Here is a 17,165-nt window from a genome sequence, read left to right as displayed (position 1 = left end):
TCAAAACAGCTGCACCTTCTTTTTACTTTCTATTAGCCTGCTAACCTATTAGACTTGGTTGAGTCCTGCTCACGTCTGTCTTTGAAACAGACATTAACAAACATACACAAGAAATATCTGTGAAAATGTCTGTACATTTATACAATTAAAAGCATAAAAAACTGTACATTGTCAAAGGCTGCCACTACACAGTGGACAGTACAGATAAAATCAGCATATGCAGCATAGAGCACAAAATAGGTTCTACATCCAAACAGAGAAACGCCTCCACAATTATATTTTGTGTATAAACTGAAAATAAGTACTTTTTTTTCACATAATACAAATCTCACGAACATGATTGTTGCCAAAAATCGGCTACTAATGCACACAAATGATTGTGTCTAACCTTTAGAAAGCTTCTCGTGCTGAGTGCACCTGCAAGGAAGCTTTCAGAACCTGGGATATTACAACAACTTCAAAATACAAAATACAAATGAATCAGACAAAACACAAAAGCAGTAACTGCAATTAAGGAGTTTCTTCAAAGGTACAGTATGCAGTGATTTAGTTGCTATTTTTGCTTATATTCAATACATATAATACATTTCTGCTTCGTATCTCTCAAGCACACACGCTGATTCATTTCAGTTTTTTATACCCAAACCAATATCAATTTAGATAACGGTTATTTCTTATTTATAAGACAAATTTCATTAGCAATTAAGTGTTTTGTGGAGCGGTACACAAACTTCAGTGAGCGCAAACAGCACCACTAGATTGACAGAATTTCATTTGAGGTTTAGTGAAAAGCCACCTTGATTATCCTTAATGCTTCCTGAACAGTTTTTTTGGTTACTCACAGAATAACAATGACTGTTTCCCTCTGTTTCCTTGGCAATAGCACATTTTCATAGATGACCTGTGTGTGTGTGTGTGTGTGTGTGCAGTGATAGGTAACGATCAGTGTGTCCTATCCACTCTTCGAGTCAACTGTCTTTTGAACATCCTGCATCGTCCATTCAAAACCAAAATGAGTGAGAACATTCAACAACAGACACTGCAGCACATTACTTTTCTTCTTTCTCTTTGGCAATTTACGTTTCTGACTCTTTTGAGCTCACTGTGTTCACGTAGTCTTGTCATATATGTTTCCCAGTCAAGAAGAAGAGCGGCCGGTCCTCTTTGGCGTTGGCCGTCTGGAATTCGTCGCTGAGCCGGAACCTCCACTCCTCCTCCAGCTCCAGCCTGCCCACTGTCTGCCTCAGCGAGCTGCGATCCGCACTGATGACACACAGAGTTGCACCTACATGGAGGCAGACAGGACGGAGAGGGATGTAAGAGACTTCAACTATGACGTGGAAATCAGAATGACTTGAGGGGCAATTATAATACATGGCGTCATCATTCACTGGTAGTGTTTCTTTTAAAATATGCTCCATGTTCTTGTCCTGAATCTGGATTTTTCTGTTTGGCTAAATAGTCTACCTATGTAAAAAAAAAAAACGCCACCTGTCCAGCAGGTGGCGGTAATGCAAAAAAAGATTATACAACAATGACCATGTGGTTTCCACAACACTCTGGATATTCTCTTCAGCATAATTAATAAGACCCTGGACTTCGTAGTCTGTTCCTGTGTCCTTTGCTTTCTGCTGTTCCACGCTGAAGCACAATGAAACCTGTATCTTACAGATTTTTAAAAAATGGTTGCTGAAATAAAATGCCAAAGTACTTGACCAATGGCAAAGGTTCAACACTGCTAGCCTTCCCCTTGTACCTTTGAGGAAGGTGAACTTCTTGAGGAAGCCGGCGGTCACAAAGGTATCAGCGAAACACAGGAGAAGGCCGCTGAACAGCAGCCCCGTGGTACTGATGTTGACAGAGTGAGGTCTGGAGCTCACAAAACACACCGTCACCTGCAGGAGGCAATAAGAGAGTGACTTTTAGGAACTGTGTGTCGTAATGTACGGGTATATGAACACATGCGTGAGGTCAGAGGTTGATAATTTAGAACAGACAAAGAGGCTGTGAATCTGGTCTGTGGCTACATTCCCATTACTACATTTTCATTTTAAAATTACGCCTGCCGTCCACACTACTACCCTGACCCCACTACTACAAAGTTCATCACCTAAAACTGAGAAGCTTGAGAATGCTGCGAGGATTAAAACTGATACGGTACAAAAACTTGTCTGGACAAAGACCGTTTTTGTTTAAAAATGCCATTTTAAGATGAAAATGTAGTAGTACGGATGTAGCCTTTCTCTCCACACGCTTGTGTGTGTCAATGTGTGTGTGTGTGTGCTGTGCACCTCAGGTCCCAGGTTGAGATAGCAGTCCACAGACAGAACAGGGTGAGCGTAGTTCTTGGTGCTGAGTGGAAACAGCTTCTGGCTGGTGTGTTGGAGGTATTTTTCCAGGAGGAGCTGAGCAGGTGTAGCCAGGAAAAGGTGCTTGCTGTCTGGGGCACAGATGTACTGCGAGGGCCCCACTGAGGTGGGAACATCTGTCATCTGGAGACATTTCAAACTTGTGTTTAATAACATTGGCATTTTTGTTATATGATGAAAAGAGCAATGATTATTACAAAATGCTACAGTTACCTTGGTCTTGATGATAAACGTCTTGTATCCACCAATGGCGATCTGCTTCTTCATGACGCTGAAGCTGTTGAACCTGCAGACGAGCAGTCCGGCGCTGTGCAGCCTCAGGGTGAAGTCCACGTCGTGACAGGTGAATCGGTTTTGGTCGTACTGTATGTTCTGACTCCGGTCCACGTTGAGGAGGAGGAAGTCATGAAGGTGACCTCTGGAGAAGGGCTCCCTCTGTCTGTTACCTGGTGAAACAAACACAAATCACCACCAGAGAGGGAATAGAGTGATCTTTTGCAGATCACTATATTACAAAAATGAGTCATTTGTCATTGTGTTTCATAAAGTAGCAAAAAAAAATAAAAAATCACCTTTTGAAAAACCCCTTAAAATATGTGGTTTAAAAACAATACATTGATTTAGTCAGCCTACGCTTTACAGGTAAATCATTCCAAAGTTGCTACATGGAAAATACCCAGCCACTCGCTGTCATAAGTCTCTATGTTATGCCGAGTTCTCACTACATGATTTTCCAGTCGCTGACAAGTTTTGGTGCTCGACGAAAAAAGCCCCACATTGGCGCCAAATCAGCGTTGGATCGGCAAACACTAATCGCTACGTGAACTCTTCAAAGATGCGATTCGAGAGGCTGAGAGACAGATCTGAGGTGTCAATCAGCCCAAAACCTTTGAAGGCAAATTCATGACCAAACACTGTACCAGATAATTATTTTGACAACTCCTGTGCAGCAGACATGCAATAAGTACAACCTTAGCCTATGAAGTTAGAATTTGGTTTCTGTTACAAGTATATTTTAATGAAAAAGAATATTCTCGAAAGATGTCCCTTGGTTTTCTCACATCGTGACCCCTGACCTGTGAGTCCACGGCTGCTCCACTTCCTGATCCCGCACAGCCCATAGTTGGCCAGGTCCGGACAGGCCTCCATGTGCTGTAAGACCTGCTTCAGTGACACGGCGTGCTCCGTTGGGCCACTAGGAACAGCAACAAGCACATAGCAGCTATGTTAGAAACCATTCTTACTTCTTCTACGAGCATCATCCAGTCTGTCCTTCATCATTATAAATAGAAACACAGTGTCCGTATGTACTTGCGCGCGTCGAGGTCCACTGTGTTGAACATAACACAGGAGTCATCAGCCAGGATGATGAAGGGCCAGACGTCCACCGCGGGGCCCCCTCCCTCCAACCGACGGCTGCGCTCTAGCTCCAGGTTGTGATAAGAAAGCTCTTTAATCAGGAAGTGAGCGGCACCTGAAAAAAGAAACCGCGACCTGTTATTAAAATGATGGACTATGACATCAAGAGTGTGTTGTTAAGGTTGCTCTGCTTGTCTTAATTAGAAGTGTAATCAATTGAAGGAATTCCTACATCCTTATCAGTAGTAGCAATATCATACCTATTCCAGTTCCATTAAAAACAGTGGGCAGCACCAGCATGATGTGGTTGGGCCAGTACTTTTTGTAGACGGCCATCTCATACTCTTTCACTACCAGGATATGCAGATGTGAGGCGCCGTCCATGGCATGGTACAGGTTGAACAGACCGTGCTCATGACGGCCAGTGGTCGGAGTGAAGATTGGACTCTTGATGCAATCTGGGCTCTGGAAAGGTGAACAATAAAATTAAAATATTTCAACAGGATTTAGAAGATGGTGAAGGAAAACGAAAGCCAATCAGTGCCATGTCTTTTTCCCTTCTTATAGCAGTTTACAAAGAAGTATGATTCAGCGAGCGTAAGCCAGAGGAAAGACAATATGCTCTGATCAGAAGTTTTCTGGCTGGTGTGATCAAACATGTGATTGTGATGTGCTAAATCAACTCAAGCTATACCTCCTCAAACAGAAAGAGAAACCACTGGGCTACAGTAATCCATTTCCCCCCCACAAAGAATTTGAGCCACAGTTTGGCCTGTAGCACCACCTAGTGGAACAGTCACAATGTTGTTCTGTACTTAACCATGAAAAATCACTGTGCAACAGCAATAATGATGTGGGGAATTCATAGAAACAGAGTAATTGATAATTTACAGAAAAACTATATTTCCTTACATCAGCGTTTAAGTTGACACTGCGTTCTGGGTTGATTTGAGCTTGAGCAAAAGATTTAAAATCCTATAAACTAAAACCTTGATGCATATCATTCTAATAAAATACAAATTCTGTTTTATTAATTCTTCAACTAATGTCAGTGTTGTGAGATGAATATTGATAGGAACTTCTTGGCACAGTTAATGTCAGGGCACGACAACCCTCAAGCTATTACTAGCGTCACTATTGGTTGTGGTGGCGATATAGAAAAAAATGAAAAATTAACAAATACTAATGGTGGTTCTGATTAAATGATTCAGGTTGCAGTGACAAAGGACTCACCCAATCAGAGATGAGGGGCAACCGCATGCTCTCCAGCTGGCCCCCTGGTTGGCTGAAGCTGAAGTAGTGCTCTTTAGACTTTGGGATGATGAAGTAGAGCTGGATCTCTTCCCCAAGCAGCAGATGGGTGAATGTGAAGGCATGCAGCGTTGACTCATACATCTGAAATGCGATGAGAGAGGACTGTCATTTAGAGTGAGCAGATTCGTGGTTGTCATTTATCAGATTTAGTGTTTTTGTAAGTGTTATGCTGACCTGGTATCTGGGGTTGAAGCCCAAGTACTGATGACACTGTTCACAGTGATGGTATGTGTTGTAGGCTGCATATTTAGACAGCTTGATCCTAGAGGTCCGCCTGCGAAGATACACATCCTCCTGACGGACAGGGTTTCCTTGGGAGGACAACAGGGGAACGCTCGGATAAGAACTATGGTGCAATGTTGAGTTAACTTTTAAAGAAGATGAATGCTCTGTGAATATAGTCTTGGTTTTGTGTTTATACATTTTCTTGTGTGTTTTTCTGACTGTGTTTACCCTCAACACTGGGCCTATATCCAGGACAATACACAGCACTGATGTCATCGTATTTGGGGTCATGGAGGGTGTAGTCAAAGGGCATCGTCTTCATGATGTCTGGGTTGGGCCAGGAAGCATTGGGTGGGTGGTACTGCACCCCATCCGCCTGGGCACCTAAACACACACAACACAAGTATTTAGACACAATATTTAAGATTAGAATTTATTCCGGACACATCCTGACACAATCCTAGATACGATTGTATGATCATGAGCGAAACACTAAAAAAAATTAAAAAAAAGTATTTCACTGCTGCAAATATACTGACTGTAGTTGACGTCCTCTTCATCGTAGATGTCCACCTCCATCAGCCTTATGAGCATCCGAGACAAAATACCCAGGAAGTGCAGGTACGCTCCTGTCTTACCCACCTGGCCGTGGAAACAACAAAGGGAAAAGAATGCACAGAATAAAACATGAGTGATAATGAACATGATTTTGAGTGAAATGAAAGGTACAGAGAAAGAAAATACCTGCGGGGGTCCACTGAGCAGCAGCCTGCGAGGGTGAAAGTTGTCACTTCTTCCCTCCGTGCGATTGCTGCTGTCCATGTGGTGGGAGCGAGGGGCCGTCCACTGGCGATAATACAGCGACTGCTCTGTGCACGTCATCATCTTACTCAGCAAGGGCCTGCACACAAAAGACATTGTTCACAATTGCGTTACTCTCGACTTGACATTTTAGCATGAAACTCAACAGACAGGATGAACTGTTTGATAAACAAAAGAAGTGTAATTAACCCTATAGTAATCTAGCGTCTCCATCTGTGACATCGGAGCATCAGTTTTACCTGAAGCTGCTCGCCCATGCCACGGACATGTGTGGCAGGAATGAGGTGCAGCGTGGAAGCCCGCTGCTGTCACTGGCCATGATGATGTCGCACAGAGCACGAGGGAGGAGCACGGAGGGCGGGCGACTCACCCCCCGCGCCCAGGAGCAGCTCAGGTGAGGCGAGGAGGATCGCGGGGACAAGGAGCCGGAGGAGGTGGATTTGGAGTGTTGCCGACGAGACTGGGTTGGGGGAAGCGGCTGAGCTTGAGGGCTGGGTGTCTGCAGCTGGGACACGGGTTGGGCCTGGGAAAAACTTGGTACTTGAGGTTGGGTTTGGTGGTGCGGCGTAGGCTGAGGATGCGCAAACGATTGAGATGAAGTCTGTGACTGAAATTGAGCCTGTGATTGTGAGGGAGCCTGCATGGTATCCACGGTCCCTTTCTGGACGTTTGGAGAGGTGGAGCTTTGGGCAGACAAGGGATCTAAGGCTCCACTGTCCGGGCATGACTGGAGCTGCTGACTGGATGACAGGGGGGAGTCCTCTGGAAGTGGAAAGTTATAAGAAAACGATGAATCAGACATTAAATGAGTTGAGAGTTCCCTCCAAAGGACAGTTCATTTTCATGTGGATCTCATCTCACCGTTCTCTTGTCCCTCCTCCTCCTCCTCATTGTCAGTGCTGCTGAGTTTTTCGGCATCACTCTCCAGCAGGTCACTGCCTGGGCCGGGGTCGTGTGGGGGTCGTGACTCCTCCTTCACGAGATAAGCAGCCAGCCCCAGCTCTTGTTCGAGGGTGGTTCGCTGAAGGTAAGAGCAGCTTATCACCCGAAGGTCACAGTACTTCAGCGACCTGTAGATAGAAGTAGTTCACATGACATTAACTACAGCTACTGTCGCTGTGGTAGAAGCGTGACAATTCGTGACGTTGCTACACATCAAACACCCAAAACACTTAGTAAGTAGTAAAACTACTGGTGGTTGGGAACCAAAAGTTAAGGGGAAGAGATCAGAACTTGTACCTGGGCAGTGATTCTCCCAGAGGCTCAGCTCCAGACAGGATCAGGATGCAGGGAAGGGCCTCCAGCTCCAAGTAGGTACGAGGAATCCACTCAGAATCCTGGATCTGCTGCCATGTCTGCACACACACGTACATAGAAATCATACATTTTTGAGTTTTTGAGTGTCTTTTATTTTATAAATAATGAACTTTCCTATTCATAAAAACTTTTAATTTCATAAATTGATTGTTTTCTGTTTTCAGGTCTCTTGGAAAAGAAAAGAAAAAGATTTGATATGAACTACTCTTTCACCTCACCTTGATCTGATCCGTGAAGGTCTGTCCAATATTCAGAGGTTGGTTGGGATTTCCAAGTATGATCTCAAAACTCTCTTCCAGACCCAGCTGTCTCCTGACTTTGGACAGCCGCCGATGGGCCCATGCAGCCAGAGCCAGGGAGGGGATCCGCAGCAGGACCATGTGACCGTGGCGGGCGGGACACTGCTGCGCGGCAGTGAGCAGTGACTGCACGATCTCCAGGGTCTCCACTGATGTGTGTTTGTGCAGATTGTGGGAGCCACTGATTCTGCCGGACGCAGCCATCAGGGCTACACAGTAGTGCTGGATCAGCACTGTGGTCCGGATCACAGCACTGTGCAGCTTAGGGAACCTGTGAGAGAGGGGGGAAATTGAAGGGCCTCTTGGAAGCATATTTGTGTAAACCTGCATGTAATTTAAACTTGTTGGTGAAGTGTAGGGAGTTGGTGTAGATGGAGCAAATGTGCGCTACCTTTCTTCCAGGGCAGACGCCATGCTCTCAAAGGAGGAATCGTGACGCATCAAAGGCAGGCTGCTTCCCGAGCGAGTCGACTCTAAAAGCTCTGACACGCCGAAGTAGCGTGTCTTCTCGTGATATAGGTCCACATCCTGCAGACACACAATGTTATGGGTACACATAATCAATTATTGGTGTTAATATCCAGATATATGCTGCAAACACATGTCATAGTACCAAAAGCAGAGAGCAGTCTTACATTACTGAATGCTGAGGGCCAGTGGATCTCGTTGTAGGGGCTGATGCGGGTGTACTGTGTCTGCAGAGCGAAAGGGAAGGAGGTGACGTGGAGAATTAGGATGTTCGGAGCATCTCTGACCCGTCGGGAGTTCAAGAGCTGGTCCACTAGACCCGACCCACTGTCTGAGGTGTTGTAGGATGCACTGAGACACAGAGACGCAGAGTTAACATCTGTGATCAGCAAAAATGAGACACATCCATATTTTTCTTCTCAGACATACCTGCTGATGTCCCAGTGTGCATGGTCATGGACCAGGATGTATAGCGTGTAGGTGTTGCTTTGGGCTTCCTGAATGAGATTGTCGATTTGTGCCTGAGCGCTCTGGTCCATCTTGACCACGTAATGCTCAGCTTCCCGCTGAGACGCACACTCCTGGTCTAAAGTCCCGAGCTCCTGAAGGACACCTGAGATGTACAGACAAAGAGAGAGAGAAGTACGGGTCAAATCGCAGTATAGGCACCCTTGTATTTGATGCATTTGAATTCACAGCTGGTCCTTGTGACTAACCGGAGCTCCTGACGTGGAGCACGGTCTGTTGGAACGTGACCTCGGAGGGGGGGACCAGGATGAGGAAGCTGACCCTGTCGAAGGAGCCAAGGTCCAGGTTCTGTGTGCTGGAGTCTGCTATAGCACAAACGTGGGACAGCAGCTTCCTGGCCACTGCCAGCTGGATGGAACGGACCTCACGCCACTCAACAGAGTATTCTACACAAACACAAATTCATATCTTACTCAGTCAAGTACACATCTGACTCGGACAATCTCCTGCTGCTTTCGTCAAATGTGAAACTGAATTCCATATACAGTTAAAACTTAATCCTCTGTGTCAGTGTCTCACCTGAACAGGTGTCTTTGGGACTCGAAGCTCTCTCTTTAGGACTGTGTGAGTCTTTCGAACAGTGTGTGAGTGAATCTTTTGAGCTGTGTGTGCTTTTGAGACCTCTGTCTTCGGCCGACTCCTGACTGCTGAGCAGAGGGGACGGCTCGTTGCTGTCCACAGTGGCACTATCCAGGAGGGAATCCATATCGCCATCTGAGGGAAAGAAAGCCGCACAGCATGGTGTCTAATTATGACTGAAGATCACTGAGTGCTGTTAATCAGAAGGCGGACTGTCATTATCACCTTGTCCCAGTGAATTGCAGAAGTGGATGAGTTCTTGCGCAACACCAGTGGAGAGCTGGTGGTTGATTTCTTTCAGTCCCTCACAGGGGGAATACATAGTCTCTGCCAAGGCACGGCATTGATGTTTGCCTGCAGCACACACAAAAATGCACTGAATAAAATCGTCCATATTATACCAAGACTCATACATGCATAATAAAACACGTCTCCCACCTGTGACAACCACGCAGGACTGTGTCTCCTTTCCCGCCGCAGTGACAATAATGACCACATAGTTGGTGTTCTTAAGCCGTCCTTCCATCAACCTGCTGAACGTTTGTTCGAGGCCTTGAGCCAAAGATCTGATCTGCTCCCCTAACACGACCACGCCCTCGCCACAGGACGACGCAGCCAGCTGGGCGAGCCAGGGAAGCTGGCTGGGGGTCAGGGGTTGCTGGCTCTGCGGGAGCCCGGGCAGGGTGGAGGGGGTCTGGGGACAGGGCAGGAGCAGATGAGCAATTTGTCAACTTATTCCGTCTTTCTTTCTCCAACTCAGTACTTGACAATAGAATATCACAGACGCACTGTCTCACCTCTAAGGCATAGTGCCTCCCTTGGGTGGCTGGTGTTTGAGGCTGCTGGTACTGTCTAATCTCACTGAGGTGAGACTCCCTCCACGACCTCATGAATATCTGCTCCAAGTCCTCGATCAGGGGCACTTGGTCAGGGCCTTGGGAATATAGGTTTGGATACATTGTCAATATTTGTACATAGTAGTTAAATAGAATAAGTTGTTAGCACTAGGACTAAAAAGGCTACAGACTTTTTCATAATGTGGGCTACATTGACTGGGTGATAAGTAAATCAAATAATGATTCATTTACTCACTGATTTATAAACCACCTACTTCCTAGTACTAATCATCATCATGAAGAATAAATCCTCTCTGTAGTCCTACTGAACTGTGTATGATTACGGCCTTAACTCTGGAAGAAGGTTTTGAACTGACCTAGCTGAACAAGGTAGTAAACTGTGAGCAGAATCTGCATCTCGGTGGACAGCGGCTGAATGGGCGATGGCCCATAGTGCTGGTACACCCTGGGGAGCACCTGGGAGCTCAGGTAACAACTCTGCAGCAGAGAACTGACGAGCACTTCACTGACATTGCCGGTCAGCTGAGGGAGGGAGCCATGACCTGTATCAATGAGATGCAGACAGATACAAGAAATGAACACATGGTGGCAGCTGAGGACAAGTTGGAGTTGGGAATGGTTGTAGTTTCAGGTGATTTGCCTGCAGCCTGTAAACACATCCTTTCCTCCTCCTTTTGGCAAGCTGAGGTGTCCCAGGACACGATGTTTTACCCCCAATTATTGCCATGTGTGCACTGGAAAAAAAAGTACAAAAGCATCTGCAAAAAAAAAAAGGGATGCACTAAATGGACGGAGAGCCTCGAATGGAAAAATGAACAGCATGGTGGCGATAAAGTTTTCTGCGATCAAAAGGATGAAAAATAACCCACAAAATAGAAGACTAACAATTTCTTTCAGGGGGATCAAGCAGTGGAAAATATGCAGCAATATCTATTCTCAAGAGAGACGGGGGGGAAATATTAGCGATGGGAATATGTGATGGGGGGAACAAAGAGCAGTCAAGGTGGAGGAGAAGACAGGCAATAACAAGATGAGCGGTTGGTGAGGAGGAACAGAGAGGAGAAAAGGATGAAAGCACATAAACTAGATATTGGGACGTGGCTGAGGCCTAGACGATGCAGAGGGAAGGTGGATGTGTTGACAGGTGAGACAAAGGGGTGAAAAAGGTGGAGGAGAGGGGATGAGGGGAGGGCAGAAAGCCTGAGAAACAGCCTTGGGAATCGGCTGACCTCTAACCTGCGAGGAGAGGCGAGGTTAAATGGCCATCTGTCGTGTGGTTACTCACATGTTCACCTGCTCGAAAAAAAGACTGGTCTAGACATCTGGGTGGAAAATTGTCACAATACACCAGCGAACCAATTCTGTCACGGGAACAAATAATCGTGTGCAGCTAAACAGCAGCTGTAGTTCGCCACTGCACGTACTGTACTGCAGGCGTGAAGGTGTCTGATAGAGGCTGCACCCACATTATTACGCTTTCATTTAAAAATGCATCACTACTGCTCCGCTGACGCCTGCTGTCCCCACCACTGCAGATTTCCCGGCGTCTAAAACTGAGAACTTTAGAAATACCGCTCCTCTGTTTAAAAACGAAGAACGTAGTAGTATGCATGCAGCCAGAAAAACAAACGAAGTGCATGTTATCATTCTAAATCGCAGGCATAACCGGTCACCTAACCTTTGAAGACGACAGGTTGCAGTCTGCAGGTGTGTAGCAGCTGATCGGGCACTGTTACAGGCAGCTCCGGGAGAGGAAGTGGGGTTGACGAATGCTGCGATGAACTCAGCAGGGCTGCAGTCTCTGCACAGGAATACATTTACATTTAAGAAAACAAAACACACACACACACACACACACACACACACACACACTCGACTCAAGCAGCTGTCTTCCCTTTTCATTGACCTCCGTATATGTATCTTCTATTTTTACCTGATCTGGTTCCATTTGTTAGGGCAGAGGACACTGATAGTGTTGACGAGGCCGATGAAGAGGGTGGTGTCTTTAAAGTGCTCTCTGGCAGACTGTTGGCAGACGAATCCGGGGACCAGCCCTTGTGCCTCTTTTTTGGGGGTCCAGCATTTGCATGTGTCCCTGGAGTATATAAAAAAAATAGTTACATAATGTTTAAAATACATTTTTTAGTACACATGCTACAATGCGCCGACACATTTATGTCCTTCATACACAAACGCACTCGCTCACCCCCAAACACACACACACACACACACACACACACACACACACACACACACACACACACACACACACACACACACACACACACACACACACACACACACACACACACACACACACACACACACACACACACTCCCCCTCTGTAGTGTGGGAACATGCACAACATTCTATGTAACATTTTCTCGCACTGTTTGCCTCACACCTCCACATCAGGGGAGGGACAAAACAGATAAATAACTCTACATCACAGTGTATAGGTCACTTCCACTACAATCCTCCAACAGCATTATTAGAAAAAATATTTAGCCAAGGATTCACTGCTCACAGGGCATTGGAGATAATATAGGATGAGTGTAATGGTATAGAACTGCATAATGCTGTGGAAGAGGAGGAAGTTCCAGAACATGACGATTATGTAGAAATACATTCCAAATACGAATATTTTGTAGATGAGCTTGACTCAGAGCAGCACACATATTTGTCCAAGATTGGTTAGACTGAATGGTCTTTATCACAAATGGGAGAGCCCCCCACTCAGCTGCATATATATCTATAGATAGATATATCATAGCCATTAGCAAGTCACTAAAACAATCTGAGTTTGGTTCTTGTGTTTCTATTATTGTTCATCACCTGTATTTGCTTTACGACTTTATCTTATTATATATAAGATAAAGGTGAAAATGAATTGACAATATCAGTTCAAAATTATAAACTAAACTGTTTCATTTAAACTTATTCCTAGATAAGACCAAAGGGTCCAAAAAGTGAACCTAATACATTTCAAGGATATAATTGCATAACAGGCAGCTGTTTGTTGAAGTTCATTTTGTTTTTGACAGATATTTTTGGATGGACTTGTGTTGGTATAGTAATGGAAAACAGCTGTATTTTAGTCATATATTAACCTGTCTCTTCCTCTTCCTCTCAACTTTCTGTTGAAATGCAGTAATGGGGAGACACATAAAAGGGTCCACTTGTTAAAAGGGCAATGAAAAAAACAACAACATTGACAGGAAGGAAGCTTTTCATTCAGCGAGAAGGGAGGAAAAAAAAGACTGAACAGAGAGGGAATTTTACAACCCTGGTTTATAGAGGTGACAGACTGAGGGAGACAAACAGAAAGACAGACATGAGAACATGAGAGAAAAGGAGGGAGACATTTAGTGCCCAAAGTGTTGGCGAATGAAAGAAGGGAAAACAAAGGACAACCCCCCAACACACAATGCAGCTGGCTGAAGAGCAGGGATGTTATGACACGCGCACACACACACACACACACACACACACACACACACACACACCGAACACACACACACACACACACACACACACACACACACACACACACACACACACACACACACACTCACACGCACACACACACACACACACACACACACACACACACACACACACACATACACACACACACACACACACACACACACACACACACACACACACACAGTCTTCCTGTCTGTAGTGTGGGAACATGCACAACATTCTATGTAACATTTAGCAAATATAATTGATGGACCTATTTTGTGATATTTCTTATTCAAAGTGTTAAGGCTGATTAAATAGATTTGATGTCCTTGTGTACTGAAGTACTGATGAGAAATATCACCCACTGTCCAAATATGTCTGTTGTAACATGAAAATTACAATGGATTTGTGGAATTTAAACCCCGCTAATGATGAGTTCAACTGTCACGTGAACACCTTCACACGGTTGGCTCACTCGATTGACGTGACAAAAATAAGCAATCTTGTCAAATATAATGTGACGTGTACATATTTTACTTAAACCTTACATGAATCACAGAGCTGTAGAGTGCACATACATACCTGTAACTGAGGGCCTCCCAGGCCCTGACTGATTTAAAGGCGGCTGGGTGACGGAGGGAACAGCATGGTGGCCATTTGTCAGTGTTTGGGGAAGGTCAGTGACTTGTGGCAGACCGGCAGGGTCCACGTGTGATCCCACTGTATGCAGAGTGACATCAAGTACATTGATAACATGAACGACTGTGAATTGAACCGTGACACAAGATAACTGTTATTGTGTTAAACACTCATGGTTTTCATCTTTCTCTTTATGGGTTTTGGTGAAACTCGTGGCAACAACGATCTTTGAGCAGCTGGTAAACTAGACGCTGTAGTCTAATAAAAATATTTCATGAGCATAAAATCACAGCTTGGTAGTTTGTCTTTCAAGTGTGTCTACATTTAAGTGTGTCTACAAGTTACCTGTATAGCTGCCAGGTGTGTGTGTGGCCAGGTTGGGTGGCTGTTCATCAGACGTCACGTGACCTTCGGCGAGGGCGGACCCCATCTGTCTCATCCTGCCATCTGAAATGCACGCAGACACACAACCTCAACAACCCTGTACCCCCTGGTGTGTTATATAGGCCAATCGGAAGCAGCAGAGAAACAAGGGAAAGTGAATGTCTGGTATGGAGGGAATTTAAGAACATTCATTTGAAAGATGGACACACGGGACGACTTTAAGATGGAAACATCTACTCTGTCTACAGTGACATTTTTTACCTCCAGGCTGCGGCCCGTGTATGCACTCTGTATTCTCACCTTTCACCCCTCCTGAAGGGTTTACTGGTCAGACCTGTACACTGTACACATAGTGTAGATAATGACAAATCACTTTGTTCTGTGCCCACAGAAAAAGACACTTCACTTCAACACAGTTTTTTTCCCCTTCGTATCGAACAAAAATGCTTTTTCCACTGCTAAATAATCAGTTGATCAGTGATCAGGTGTGTTTGTCAGAAACCATAATGCACCCACTAATAATGTAGAATCACGAGCTGCTGTCAGACATGCACTGAAGTCTGGACACTTGTCAGAGCGAGCCCATGCGAGTATACAGCGGGCAAATCTCTGGAAGATTCACGATGGGCAAGCGATGGTGGCGTAAAGAAAAACACCGATTTCAGCAGTGGAATTATCATCGTGTCCCGCCTCCTGCTGCTCTACCCAGAGGCCATAGAATGTTCCGGACATTTTCCTGTTGGTGTGAACGCGATAGATACAATACTCTTACCGTGTCCCCTCCAGCAGATGGGCGCCCCTTTGACCAGCGCGCCCTGGTTGTTTCGGTACAGATGGTACTTCAAGTGCTTCTGTTTCTTGGGCTGGGTGCTGAGCTTCAGGTTAATGTGGTTGGAGAACTCTGTGAAGTAACGGAAGCCTTTCTCTCCGCAGCCCGTGCAGTTCCCAGAGAAGCCTTGAGGGAGCACACAGAAAAAATCTTTATTGAGAATGTGTTCCTGCAGTAAGACACATACAGCTAAAACAGCCACGATGCTTTCCTGCCTCCTGAACTCACCCAGCAGTGCGTGACGACCCCGTTCATCTGGCAGGAAGCGGCGGTCCACAGCGCACACCAGCAGCGTCTCAGGGAGAGAGGGCGACTTTATCCCAACCAACAGGAAACCAGGGGGAACATCCAGGGAATCTGAAGTCATCGAGGACAGGCGCAGGTCCCTGCCAGCCTGACAGAAGCCTGTGTGGAGAAACTTTTACTTAAACTTTTCAATGACTTTGTCTTATTATAGCATTGATATGATATGATACGATAAGACACCGTACGCAAGACAGCTGACCTGGAAACTTCTCTGCTCCACATTCAACGTTTCTCCGTTGTCAGTGAGATATGCAGCACAGGTGAATTACATTTTCTCCCCAGCTGCAGCCTCCCTTTTAAAACAACTGCTTCTACTTTGCAGCTGCTTCTTGAGCACACAAATCTGACCCTCGCTCGACCAGGGACTATTAATCCAGCAGGATGAACAACCGACCACATTCATCAAATCCCCTTTCTGTCATTTTTATGATTCTCCTTTGGAAGAACGGAAAACAAAGGTGAAGCCTCATTGTACGCACCGCGCAGTAGAGGGATTCTACATTCCCTGGCCAGTATTTGAAAATTCCACATTTCCTTGTGTTTATTGTGAGTCATGGTGCAAAATGAACACAATTAAAATGGTGTATACGGTGTGAACCTAGGTATATTTTTTACATTTGTGAATGTGTACAAACCATCTGTGGTGCAGCATCCGTCAGGTGGGGGCTTCATCTGATAGGGTATGGGGGGGCTGTTAGTCTCTGAGCCATCTTCGTCGTCCTCATCATCATTCTCTGTACGGCCTTTTGGAGACATGCGCATAAAACATGCAGCTTTATTGTTAAATATGACAGAAACTGTAAGCGAAGAGCGGAGGAGTTGAGAGGATCTTATTTGAACTTAGTGCACAGCATATCACACCAGGATTCTGTCTGGAGATGTTTTCAAGAAATGAGAAAAGAGGGGAGACTCAACCCACCGTCGTGCGCCAACGACTGCTCTGTCTCAAGGTACAGCTGTGAGAAGACAGGTCTGGGGATAACTGTGTTCGACCTCAGTGATGCCTCAATGGAGTTATGAAGAACCTCCTCAAAGCGCGTGGTCCGCAGCTGGCCCGCATAGGAGTTCCCCATTGATGTCCTGCAAAGACAGACACATTTTAGTCAGACATTCCAAAAACGTTTTTTTCCCCCAATTAAACAATTACCACACTTGAAGTGTTTTGCTGCTTTCAGACAGTGTTAAGTACAGATTAATAAGTCTTTACTTTACGATAAATGGTTCAGTTTTACAGAAGTGTCAGTTTCAGCATCAGGAAGAAAGTTCTCACTGGTCGGACAATCATTGGTGTTACCTTTATCAGGAGCAAAGCACTACATCGATAACCTTGTTATCTTTTCCAGCAACAGACTACCTATGAAAACGCCCCTCCCCCATTTTCACTACTTTGACTTCATC

At 45.4% G+C, this 17,165-nt stretch overlaps 1 protein-coding gene across 1 annotated transcript; it reads right to left on the bottom strand.

The window, feature by feature from the left end:
* Nucleotides 1-118: 118 nt before the first annotated feature.
* greb1 (growth regulating estrogen receptor binding 1) lies at nt 119-16,849 on the bottom strand. The gene is made up of 33 exons (XM_035628656.2): nt 16,687-16,849; nt 16,403-16,510; nt 15,690-15,866; nt 15,405-15,587; nt 14,594-14,695; nt 14,192-14,329; nt 12,071-12,232; nt 11,816-11,938; nt 10,494-10,679; nt 10,078-10,214; nt 9,719-9,974; nt 9,506-9,634; nt 9,221-9,415; nt 8,890-9,087; nt 8,603-8,786; nt 8,341-8,524; nt 8,097-8,233; nt 7,625-7,976; nt 7,329-7,444; nt 6,951-7,159; nt 6,329-6,851; nt 6,012-6,168; nt 5,807-5,909; nt 5,496-5,651; nt 5,217-5,353; nt 4,962-5,123; nt 3,989-4,193; nt 3,681-3,843; nt 3,446-3,564; nt 2,583-2,815; nt 2,292-2,492; nt 1,757-1,895; nt 119-1,285 (listed from the first exon to the last, which is right to left on the bottom strand). Exons 1-33 carry the CDS (start codon nt 16,838-16,840, stop codon nt 1,122-1,124), a joined length of 5,892 nt encoding a protein of 1,963 aa, XP_035484549.2. The 5' UTR covers nt 16,841-16,849; the 3' UTR covers nt 119-1,121.
* Nucleotides 16,850-17,165: the final 316 nt, after the last annotated feature.

This window comes from Scophthalmus maximus, chromosome 4, assembly GCF_022379125.1.
Source record: "Scophthalmus maximus strain ysfricsl-2021 chromosome 4, ASM2237912v1, whole genome shotgun sequence".
NCBI lineage: Eukaryota > Metazoa > Chordata > Actinopteri > Pleuronectiformes > Scophthalmidae > Scophthalmus > Scophthalmus maximus.
This window is presented reverse-complemented; position numbering and strand designations above follow the sequence as displayed.

Excerpts from the sequence above, each read along its gene's own strand:
- greb1 (XM_035628656.2), bottom strand. The coding sequence starts at position 16,840 with ATGGGGAACTCCTATGCGGGCCAGCTGCGGACCACGCGCTTTGAGGAG. Across the intron at positions 14,696-15,404 it reads CATCTGCTGGAGGGGACACG|ATGGCAGGATGAGACAGATG; the intron begins GTAAGAGTATTG and ends CGTGCATTTCAG. Across the intron at positions 6,169-6,328 it reads GCATGGGCGAGCAGCTTCAG|GCCCTTGCTGAGTAAGATGA; the intron begins GTAAAACTGATG and ends TTTTGTGTGCAG.